Genomic DNA, 12,323 nt, shown 5'->3' with positions numbered 1-12,323 from the left:
ATAACAGTGTATTCTTGAGAAAAAAATAAATCACCACTAAGTATGACTGTCTATACTTATTGTGTGCATGTTTTAATATCTACTCTATTTCTGTAGTGTGACGATTGTTTTTAAATTTTGTCACGTTTTGTGGATAAATACATGAATCAGGAGCAAGAAATGGAAATGCCAGATGCTCTCTTGATCATTAGCACAAACCGTAACCCTTTTCAATTTACTTTGTTGCGCATTCTTTCATGTGCGCAACAAAGAGAGATGCGCACATGACCAAATATGGCCACTTGCTAGATAAATGTATTAAAACGCATTAAAAGCACGTGCATTGCTCCAGCGCATGCTCTCGTAGTCTTTCGTACGTCTATGTTTATGCGTTGAATTCTTTGACGGAAACGTGTTTTCTTACCGGTGTTTGTGTTACTAACCACGTCTGGCTTCACACCGCCGGAGGCCACCTGCTCTGGAAGATAACCGACTGCGCACTGCGGCTCCTGCTGCGCCGTCCGTCGGGAGAGAGAGAACCGGCCTGGAGGTAGGATGTCCCCGGCTACATGATGATCGTGATATGATAATAATAATGATAATAATCAAACAATAGGATGTGACAAAAGGTGCTTTTTGATCGATGTCGCGTGAGCGAACATCAGCTGCACGAAGCAGCTTCTTTGTTGCGCGTGGACACTGTTGTACCAGACTGCGTTGGAATAACAGTCGATTTAAGATATTCTTTGTTCTCGATCAGAGCTTCGTATTGATGTTAAACAATAACATGGTGAATAGTAATAGACTTTAATTCGGCATTATTACAATGTTACGATGAGAGTGCAAACTGAAGATACGGACTAAGATTATAACTAAAAGTTTATCATCATAATTGGTGGGTATAACATATTAATGCCAATACGAAAATGATAATTTGGCACAGGTGCTAAACATGAATGCTGACTCCACATGTCTCTCTTTGATATTTATAATACATAGTGGAAATACATTTTTACAATTATTCAGTTAGTGTGTTTAATTATTACTATATCTCACTTTTGTTGGCTGAGTTGATTATTACTTTTTATATTGAAGGTGCACATTTTCATTTCCCACTGTCATAATGAACACTAAGATGGGCATGTCCCCCTGGCCTTGCTGTTATTTCTGCCTCAGAATGTGAAGGTTGTGGGTTTGAGTCCGGGCCAGTGTGGAAATTCCATGGCTGGGTTTTCTTCCTGATTTCCTCCCATATAGTCCAGCAAATATGCACGAGGCCAAATGATGATTGTAAATTGTGAATGTGAGTGTGTGCCTGGTTATAGGGCCCTGAGACTGGTGACAGAAGTTAGTTTGGATAAGCTCCAGCTCCGAAACATAACTCTCTGGGGATCATGTGTGCACATCTCTAAGGATCAACATCACAAGGGGAAGCGTTATTAAACTGATCCAGTCTTGTTTTATCTTCAGGAACTCATAGTTAAACTTAAACTGCATCTGATGTAAAATGGTGTCTAAAGTTATTAAGCGTTAAATCCATTCGCCTCCTCCATGCTGGTTCTGTTTCAGGTGTACAGGAGCAGGATGGAGGCTGTGTCGGAGTCTGTATGAACCACATGGCCTCCAGACTTTCCCAGCAGGTGCAGAGGCTTCGTGCCCAACTGCTGCGGCGGCATGAGCACCAGCCTCTGGTGTGGTGTCTGCTCGGCCTGTACGGCTGCAGGTGGAGACGCCAGGAGAGGAGCGGCGGCGCTCAGCCGGGAGATTGCTGCTGCGACAAGGTCACAAACAACCGAAACCACATCTACATCTTCAACTGCAAGGACCATTCTATGATAACATGCAGCTTAGTGCAGAAATCAGACATATCAAGAGATTGACTACAGGTCCTGCTTCATCTTCTGTCAAAGCAAATTGTAATGGACGGACATTTGATTTAGAAAGCATTGTATCATGTTAATATTTAGGTATTCACGCTTCTTTGTGCAATTTTCTGTATGACTTCTAAACATTTCATTTATAACACGGCTGCTTTCCAGAATGTAAGACAAAATCAACAATCAAATAATGACATATTATTATAAAACTGTTTATCCCCGTCAGTTCGCAAGGCAGTATTCTATGAATGCTTTAATTAGCGTGAAAGTGATGCTCCAATCTAACAGTGTAATTACTGAAAACACTTTTCTTAAATAGGTCAATCATGGTGATTGTAATTTATTAAAAAAACGAACAAAAAAAACAACAATTCTAGATATACTTGAAACTGATCCGATGGAGCTGCTTTCATTTCAGTAGTGATCAGTTCTTTCACCTCTGTAGCTACACATTTTAGTAATAGCAAAAATATTTTACAAGAACAGCCTGTTTTTCTTTTTTCTCTTTAAACTCCTCAGTTTCACATGTCCTAAAAATTACATTTCAGAATCTATCTATCTCGGCATGTAAAATAAATACTGTATATGAACACATCGAAAAATATACTTCTTTCACTAATGCGAGACCTGCAATTTAAATCCACATTTTAAAACAACATATAATCAGTTTTCATTAATGCGACCAAACTTAATGAGCCCATGTGGGAGGATTGAAATCAATAGATCCGGATTAAGGAAGACAAGTAAATCAGTAGAAATCTAGAATGTGGTGGAAAACTCAATACCCTGTCTCTGTTGATTTGACTTTTTTTCACCTCAATTATCAATAATTAACTTTTGTATGAGATTATTTATTTATATAATATTATTAGTGTAAAGTTTGCATAAGTTTTTCTTTTACAGGCACAACTAAGCTTTTCTCTTTGAGCCCATTTCACGACACAGATCAATGTTAAACCTCTCTTCTCTTCCAGGTAGAAAAAAACCCCAAAAAACAGAGCAATAAAACGACAGAAAATCTGCTGACTGTGCACTAATAAAAACATGTGTGTCACCGTTTCGTCTCTCCTGCCTGCAGTTGGAGGGCGCCAGCTTTGCTGTGCTTGTGGCGGCTTTCTGCTTAACGCTGCTGTTTCTTTACTTCTGGGGACAAGCCAAGAACGACTACAATGACTTTGATTGGTGGGTCGAATGCAAACACGGGGAGCATTCAGAATTGGTGTGAACGTGCATAAAAGTGTCACACATTAACCTTCTGTGGGGAGGAGAAAAAAAACAACAACCAAGCAGCTTAGTGTGTTTTAATGCTCCCTCTTGTCCACTGTGCACTATGGACTTTATCCTTTTATGTAACTTCAGTGGAGATCTGCTTAAAAAAATTTTGATTATTAGGATTTTTTTTACATTTTGGCGCCGTCAACATGAAACAATCAAGATGTGCTTCAGGTGCACAGTGTTGTCCATCCCATTGAGTAACATGATTGCGGGGATAATGGATATTACGTAGTCACTATTCTAACTATTATTAACTTTCATCTGAAGTCGTTCAATGGATGAACTGTGTACTACAACGTATTTTATTTTGAAACTACAGTAAATCAAAAATTCGACCAGAATGTATTTTTTGGTGTAAGGAAAACATTACTCAGTGTTGAGCATTGGTTAAACGTGTGTTTAGTTACATTTACTTAAAGTATTTCCGTGAAGATACTGCAGATAAGATACATTTTATTCCCCCGGATGAAGACGATGAAGCAAAAGCGTGCTATTTAGAAATAAAAGGCGAGGGGGGGGGGGGTATTGGTTTATTTGATTATAATCCAGTTTAGGAACTATGTTTGAGCCGATATAATATGTCATAATTCCTGCACTGTGCATCGAATGCACATATAATCCTCCCCCCAAAAAAGCAGCATTTAATAGAATGAAACGCTGAAAAATGTTTCTCTATGTCCAGATATTTATTCGTCTGACAATGAAGCAAAAAGGTTTAAAAAAAAAAAGAAGAAAAAAACACTTTTATTTACATTTCTTTCCTGCACATCTTCTCTGGGTCTGTGTACATTCTTGGTATGTTATTGTCTCTGCAGTCGATCACTAACACTGTGTCTTCTCCTCGCTCGTGTCCCTGACCTCCACGCCGGACGGAAAGGTTTAACTTTGGGAATCTGGGCTTCTGGTTCCCGTGGTCTGTGGTGCTGCTGGTCATCGCCACAGCCTTCTTCACCTACGTCACTGTGCTCATGGTGAGCCCCCGAAACACAACACCGGAGGAATTCTTTTGAACTGACCGCAGTTCACATGTCAGAGCAGTTGTTTTTCTTTGATTCTTTACACTTGTGTGTTAATAATGGAATGGAATTAAATTGGATTTCTTATTGTTTTTGACACGACAACCTCTTAAACTCATGCGGATTGTAAACCGTGTGTAATCCGAGAACATGTTTTAAAGCTGGGGTGTCTGAGGGTTCAGGGGATATTTTTTTTTAAAAGAAGTGAATACCAGACCAGGGATGGCACAGTTTTAGTAGCTGTTGCCAAAAAAAAAAGCTCACGTTGAAATTCCTATCTTACCATGATGGTGAATTTGTCGAAAAGAAGGGAAACATGCATGTGTGTCTCAAGCCGCTTCCGGTTTGCAGAGAAGATTTGATAACTTTCTACAGAATTGGACAGAAGTTGTGTCATTTTATTGCATCTAATTTATAGAGAAAATACACAATAGAAGACATGCATTTTCAACATTTCACTGTATTTTGCATGCAAAGCATAATTAAACATTTTGTAATGTTGAAACGATTTGTCTGTTTAAAAAAACTGCACTTTCATGTAATCAGATTTCTGTGTTTTTGCACTTCTATATTTAACGCTCACTGAGCCTCCTTCTGTGATCATGTTTATTGTGGTCATTTTATCAGATGTAACTCGGGTTTCTTGTGTCTTTGCAGCTGCTCGCTGTGTGTCTGTTGTCTGAGGGCCAGAAGCTTTATTTACACTGGAGTCACAAGGTAATGCGGCACCGTTGCCGATTTTTTGTTTTATTTTCCTACATAAATCTTCAAATCAGCTTAAATATTTAAAGCCTTGCTTGTTGTTGTCAGCTGCGCTTTGATGACTTGCGTGTTGAGGGATGAAGCCACTGAAATTAAATCTGTGTAGGAAGCGATGATGATGACTGTGCACACAAAAATGAGCTTCATGGGAGTGAGAAAGGATCTTTGTATCTGTCTCGTCTGCACAGCTTTGTTTGCCTTGCAAAAGTAATGTCAACACAAGTTCCACTGACTCCAAATAACAACTGTTTTATTTACTTCAACTGTAGTTTTTCCTTTTTTTTCCTTTTTATGTTAAAAACAGTCCTAATGTAAATGAATCCTTGTGCAAATATATACATATACAATATTTCTTTTCTATTTTATTATGCGTAAATGCCGCGGATGTTTCACAACTGTTTCTTCCAGCAGTAATAAGGTTATTTGACCATGAAAGTCTGTCAGTGTGCGCAGTAAAGACTGTAAAATAGATGTATCCTCCAAGGTGTGCTACTTAAATGTGTCTCCTCATATAAAGTGATCCTGATGAGCGCGTGATTTGTTCCCTCTTCTCGTCAGATTGGGATCCTCGTGAGCTTGGCGTTCGCCATCGCGGCCACCGCCGTCTTGTCAGACCTGTGGAGTAAAGAGTGGACCACCCTGCTGCTCTCCTTCCAGGTGAAGCTTCTCCTCCTCCGACCCACCAGCTCTCCTCCGGGCCTCTGCGTACGGTTTTTCCTCTCCTGACATCCGATTTTCGCCGGTTTTGATTTTGTGCCCCCGACCAGGTGACCGCACCATATTTGCACGTGGGCGGAGCCTTACTGACGACTTTGCTGTCTTGGCCGATTGCTTTGCATTTCTTCCGCATGAGGAGCAAAGGTGAAAAATATTTTCTCAAACAGCAAAATTTGAAAAGAGGGGCATGTCCTATTCAGATTAACCCAATACATAGAGTTGGATTACATTAAGTTAATACATTAATTCAGTGACGGAAGTTCCAGCTGAGCTTCTTCTACTGCTTCTCGTCGTTGACGGATAGCTGCCCATGTTTGTATTTCAGTAAGGCGTGGCCTAATCATCGCGGTTTACCTGGTCATCCTGTTTGCTCTCTATCTGGTGCCCCTTGGCTTGTATTCCCCGTGTATTAAAAAAGAGGGCACCCTGGGCCCTGCGCCGGATCTCATTGGACACAGAGGAGCGCCCATGGTGAGCACAGTCTCAATCTAACCAGACATCTTTTGTTTTTTCATAATAATGTCATATCATTTATATAGTGACATTTCAACCTGTGTATCTTTAAAACACCTCATTTTGGGGCATATCTTAAATTTGCTTCTTTTTTTTAAACTTTGGGTTATTTGTACAACATTTAACATTTTGCATGAATCAGCAAAGAAATTTGCCTTTTTTAAAACTTGGAGGCCAACCAGCTGCTCCATGCAAACATTAGTGCTTTAGAATGACTCTTAAGTTGGAGTCATTATAAGTTAGTTTTTTTAACCAAGTCTAACTAGACCCTGTTGAAAAATAACTTTGAGCTTCAATACTCTCACTAAGTTTATCCACTGAGATTGGATTTGATTTCAAAAGGTTGTTTTGGACATGTGGGAACAACAACAAACACAAAAATAAAGTAAAACCACATTAATTACACAGATTCAAGATCTCAGGTATCTTAACTGGCTGGCAAATGAATTTGCTTTCTCAGTGTGACTTCTATTCTGTAACAGTAAACACTTGTGATTTTTTTAAATTATATAATCTACTTTTTATTCTTATATGAAACTGGTGAATATAATTTAAAGAAGATTACACAGGAAGGAAAGATGAAAACAGCTAGAATGACTCATAAAAACACGTTTTGTTCACGGCTGCAGCCTACGCTCTTTACAAAAAGTCCATTCCCACATTTGAGAAACCAAAATAACAACACATTGGACATCTTTTTTGGGGGAAAATCATGCTAAAGCTGAATCTCTTGACGTTAAACTCCCGTTTTGTTTTCAGGATTTATTTTGCTCCATGTACAAGACAAAATCTCACAATCAGATTTTTGTTTTCATAGAGACAGTACAAACTATAACTACATCCCGGGTTGTTCCTGAATGACCTCTGCTGACACCCTTCCTGTCAGTTTTATTTGGAGCCACAAGACAATACAAGTTCTCTGCAGTGTTTGGATGTCTTGAAACTATTTCCATGTATTTTCCCAGAAAGGAGACCCATGCCCCGTGCATGAAACCGGCTGCAGCTTCAGTCACTGCATGTACAGCAACTGCATTGACGGAGTGTTTATCCTTCCACTGCAGCTTGCTCCAGAAAACACTCTGATGTCTTTTGAGAGGGCGGCGGAAGCTGGAAGTGACGGCCTGGAGACGGACGTCACCGTCAGGTCAGTCAGCAAGAAAACAAATGAAACAGAAGGAGTGAAAGAAAACCCCCAACAGGACGAACATGATATGGGATTAAATGTTTGGAACACCTCGTTCACTGCTGAATATATGAATCCAATCGTGGAAGTACAGGAGATTTACATGTAAAACACGGTAAATGGATTTTGCTTTTAAAGCACTTTCCCACTGCTTTAGGAGCCCCCAAGGCACTTTACACTATTAATCACATTCACACTAATGGAGCCATGTGGAATTGAACCTACGATATTCTGATTGACAGATGAGCCTCTCTGCCGATAGAGCCAAAGCAGCCGCAATACTATCAAAGTTAGAATTTCTTCATTTCATTACCTAAAGCTTTTACTTATTATTTGCTTTGTTTTCATGTCTTCCTGTCCTCTCCTTTTTGCGCAAACAAAACACATGCGGCCCTACGTCACCTCCTTTTGTTCGGTTTCTCCGTCCTGGCTGTAGTTTGGATGGAGTACCCTTCCTAATGCACGACGACACTCTGCAACGCACCACCAACGTCGGCGAGATTTTCCCAAACCGCAGCGACACCCCGGCAGCCATGTTCACCTGGAGCGAGCTGGAGAGCCTGAACGCCGGCTCCTGGTTCCTCGCTGTGAGTCTGCTCATACAAGTTCAGTAAATGAGGAGGGACGAGACAAAGAAAAAGAGTCTTCTTATGAAAAGGAAAATGATAACTCGAGCAGCCGATTTTAATGTTTAATCTGCGATACTAAGTTAATTTTCCCTTCACAGCAGTGCATTAGTGCATTACATTCAGCATGAGCCACATAGTGAGTCTGCAGGTTACATCACAGCATTAATGAGGTATTGATGTCTGCCTCTTCCAGCACAATCCGTTCGGTACGGCCGGCTCGCTGAGCGAGGAGGACAAACAGCGGGCCGGAAACCAGTCGGTCTGCAGCCTGCAGGAATTCCTGCAGCTGGCGGCTCACACGGGAAAGCTGGTGATCTTTGACCTCTACCGGCCGCCCAGGGGCCACCCGTACAGAGACACCTGGATCCACCGCACGCTGGAGGTCATCCAGAACGAGTCGGCCATTCCCTCCTCTCAGGTGAGGAAGGAGTCAGGGTCCGATTGCGACAGCACAGAGTTATCTTATCGGAGGATTTAGCTTCAGGTTAACTTCCGCTTGTGCCTCATGCTTTCTACGGACAAATGATTGTATACATTTCTTATTGCTGCTGTAAAATATTGTTTTCTTTTTTCTTTATCATAAATAAATTTATGATTTTCTTTTTCAAAAAAATCCTGTATTCATTTTTATTGGCACATTTCCCCTGCAAATTCACCAATTCATTCTCAGAATGTTTCTTTTGTCAAAATTTTTCATTTCAAATCTGAATAAAAACAATCAGACTGCATGCTTTATAATTTCTCTTGTTTCTTTATGCAATAATACAAAATTTGTGATCTCATTTCAAATTGATTCAGATCAACTGGACAACCAAGTCCAGCTGTATTATGTAATATATATTTTTACACTTTGTGTGATGTTACATGAACAAGATTCCACACAAATCTGAAACCAAGGTGATTTTGATATTTAGATCTTTTAAGAGGTCCTAGTATACAGCTTTTTAACACTTTCACATGGATCCTGTTGGTCCAAAAACGTTGTATTCAAAGTTAATTGCCCCAAATCCAGCTTGTCCTTGATATTCTGGAATTTGAATATTGGATCATTGGAGCTGCATTCAGAATCTGCTGTGTCTGTGTGAGCTGGACTGTCTCCACCCACACATGCCCATCTTGGGAAGAAGAGGAAGTACTTCCTCTCGTGGTTGCCCGGAGTCAAAGTGAGGGCCTACTGTGATTGGGATTGGCTAAACCCCTGATGACACTATATAGGGTTTGATTTCTGATTGGCTCTTTGGACCACAGAATTTCTAAAAATTGAAACAAGCCAGGGAGAGAGATGGCAGACTTTCGTCATCGTTCCCAGGTATGGGGACACATATTACTGTTGGAAAATGATTAGAAAGTGAATTCTGCATAATATGACCCCTTTAATAACTTATTATTACTTTCTTTTCTTTATTTTTGGTAAAAAAAGAATATACATAAAAAATAAAAGGAAAGTAAAAATGGATATCGACTAAAAGTATCTCTTTTCTGTCTTCAAACTAAAAGTTCTTCACTCTGACGCTTTCGTGCAAGTACAGTACAATCCCCAAAACTGTCCCTGTGGAACATTCAGAAATTTTACGTAATCGTCAGTGCCATTTATTTTAGATTTGTTAAATTGTTTGTGTGTTCTCCTCAGGTGTTGTGGCTGCCTCCAGATCTCCGAGCTCTGGTCCAGGAGCTGGATCCTGACCTCCAGCAGACTTCAGGCAGCCGGCTCCCCCTAGAGGAGCTCCAGAGTAACCACATCGTCAGACTGAACCTGCACTATAGCTCCATGTCCACAGAGCTCGTCAGGTGTGGGACTTTCACATCATCACACGAAGCAGTAAATGTCAAACTTGCGTCGCTGTTGCATCATGACTCCTTGTTTCCCCCCGTGTGTGCAGTGAGTACGCTGCGGTCAACATCACCACCAACCTGTATGTGATCAGCCAGCCGTGGCTGTACTCGCTGGCCTGGTGCACTGGCGTTCACTCGGTCACCACCAACGCACCCCAGCTCTTCGCCACCATGAGCTCCCCCCACTTCCTCATGGTAACAACAAGAAGAAAAGCTAAGACAAATGAACTAGTTTAGTAAAAAAAAAAAAGCATATTGTTTTTTTGTCAGATATTAATTAGCATTATGTGTTTTACGTCTTTTGTTTCTCAGACCCCAGATGAATATATCCTGATGTGGATTCTCACCGATGTGTTGTCTTTTATACTGATCCTCATCATCTTCTTCTTTCACTGGTAAGTCACACACAGTATCACTAAAGAAGCATTTCACAAACCAAACCAACTCCAGCTTAAGACTGTAGGAAACCCAATACACATAAATATTGGCACTCAAATCAAAAAAAGAGAGGAACATTCACCCTGAGAGAATCATTTTATATTTAGAAAAAAATAAGAAGCCTTGTGGAAAATTAAGTTTTATATCGTGATATATTGATGTAATCTATATGCATTTATGTATGTAAATTGCCAGATATACTGTAGAAATGTACGATTAATGGTAATGACCTCTATGTGGTGTAATAAGTATAATTGCAATCAATGAAAGTTTGAAATTTTTTTGCATATTTCACAGTTCAAATCTTACTATTTGTAAACACTGACCCAATTCTAAATAAAACAAATGTTAATGAATAAATGATGGTCACTTCATTCAGGACAGGACCTTGTCACCGCTATGGGTTCAATATATTTGTATCTGTGTGCTGGTCAGGTGGCGAGAGCGAGGACTGGCCTTCTGCTCGGGGAGAGAACTCCACCTGGATAATGGCACTTACAGTAAATTCAAAACAGGTAATTCATGCAATGCATGTGTATCTGACCTTTGCTCTGACAATTTGCCCCAAAATGTAGATTTTTATTGTAGGCGGACAAAGAAATTTGCATCCCTGAAGCTGATATTAAAGTGAATTATTCATTCTTCACATTATATTAAAATTTTTAATTAATGAATCAAGGCTTGGGATCGCTTTATGTGCTGCACATCAATGACAAATTAGGGAATTATGCTATGAAAATGTGAATGGAAGTGATTTTTTTTTATCATGACAGAAACATTTCTGTTGCCTATGCACCATCATTTCTTTTTTCTTTTGGAACATTACACAGTTTTGCATCAATCATGTAAACATAGAAACACAATAAATATTTGTTATAGGAACATTTGCTGTTGGAACTGTAAAACATATGTTGATAATCGTTATCATTAATAATGATTTACTGATCATACAAATACAAAAATTAATCAAATTATTAATGCAAACAAGTAGTCAAAAATAAAGTTATGTTACAGGTCCCTTTGAACCTTATTTACTTTATCTTTTAATTGTAGGTAGGGTATCAAAAGCAGTGTTATTAATTTTTCTTAAAGGTGTGGTATGAAAGATTTAAGTAATGCCACAACTGGGCATTTGGCGGCAGTAATGAGTCACTGCAGCTCAGCTTCAGTATTGTTTAAGCCGTGGAAGTTTCTAATAAAATTATTTGACATACTGCTACATGGGTACACCCTTTATTTATTGAAATAGCACATACCAGGATATTTCAATATTTTTAAAGAATATAAAGTATAATAATGACCATAATTACAAATTTGTCTGTGAATTTCTTTAAAAAAATTAGCAATTGTTTTACAAAGAACACTTCAAGGTTGATTCAGACTAACTGATGATTTAAAGCTTTTTAATTGAAGCTTGATTGCATATTAACTCCATGACTTTTACAAGTTTTATCCTCCATTACATCTCTAACAGAGATGAGTGACATCTGGTCGGTCTCCAGCGCCATCTCCCCCACGGAGAAGACCACCAACCTGGCGACCGTAACAGAGCACTGACTAACCAACCTGGCAACACAAAGCCAACCGCCTCTTTCCAACACTGCCAACCTGTGAGACCTCAGTGAAACATTTTGTGTACCTTGTCTTAATAAAGTGAATCAAACAGCGACTTGCTTGTTTTTGTCTGAGTGCTGCACAGAGGTCTGAATATTCCAGAACTGAGGGACTTGTTCATGAGATGGTTTATGACTATAACAGAGGATATTCTGTTTGCATAACAGCCTTCATTTTTCTTTACACAAAAGGAAAAGGAAAGACAATCAAAGACATTTGTTGCGTATGAAAGATTAAAAATGATGACAAACTGCATGTAAGTTGTTGGAATAATCTTACGAAAAGTTATCACATTCATTGTACCAACATTCTTTCTCATCTATTACGACTTGTATTTCTCCACTGTGATCTTTTATGGTAAGGAGGAATGTCTGCAGATGGGAAGTGCTTTGAAATCAGATAAGAGGAACCCTAATAAAAGGAGAGCGGGTTGGAGTATGTAACTGAAACACTCTCTGTCCCTTCTCCTCGCGAGTAAAACCGATCT

The 12,323-nt window shown here is 39.5% G+C and overlaps 1 protein-coding gene across 2 annotated transcripts; it reads left to right on the top strand.

Moving 5' to 3' along the window:
• Window positions 1-259: 259 nt before the first annotated feature.
• On the top strand, window positions 260-11,890 carry LOC308122260 (glycerophosphodiester phosphodiesterase domain-containing protein 5-like). Of its 2 annotated transcripts, XM_080483984.1 has the most exons (16): window positions 260-529; window positions 1,549-1,760; window positions 2,935-3,038; window positions 4,009-4,102; window positions 4,805-4,864; window positions 5,468-5,566; window positions 5,677-5,770; window positions 5,952-6,097; window positions 7,201-7,283; window positions 7,759-7,909; window positions 8,145-8,369; window positions 9,582-9,739; window positions 9,832-9,979; window positions 10,097-10,179; window positions 10,658-10,737; window positions 11,697-11,890. In XM_080483984.1, exons 2-16 carry the CDS (start codon window positions 1,587-1,589, stop codon window positions 11,777-11,779), a joined length of 1,782 nt encoding a protein of 593 aa, XP_080340110.1. In that variant the 5' UTR covers window positions 260-529; window positions 1,549-1,586; the 3' UTR covers window positions 11,780-11,890. The 2 variants fall into 2 exon arrangements, with proteins under 2 accessions (XP_080340110.1, XP_080340111.1); XM_080483985.1 differs by lacking the exons at window positions 5,677-5,770; window positions 5,952-6,097.
• Window positions 11,891-12,323: the final 433 nt, after the last annotated feature.

This window comes from Lipophrys pholis (genome assembly GCF_963383615.2).
Source record: "Lipophrys pholis genome assembly, chromosome: 16".
Lineage (NCBI taxonomy): Eukaryota > Metazoa > Chordata > Actinopteri > Blenniiformes > Blenniidae > Lipophrys > Lipophrys pholis.
This window is presented reverse-complemented; position numbering and strand designations above follow the sequence as displayed.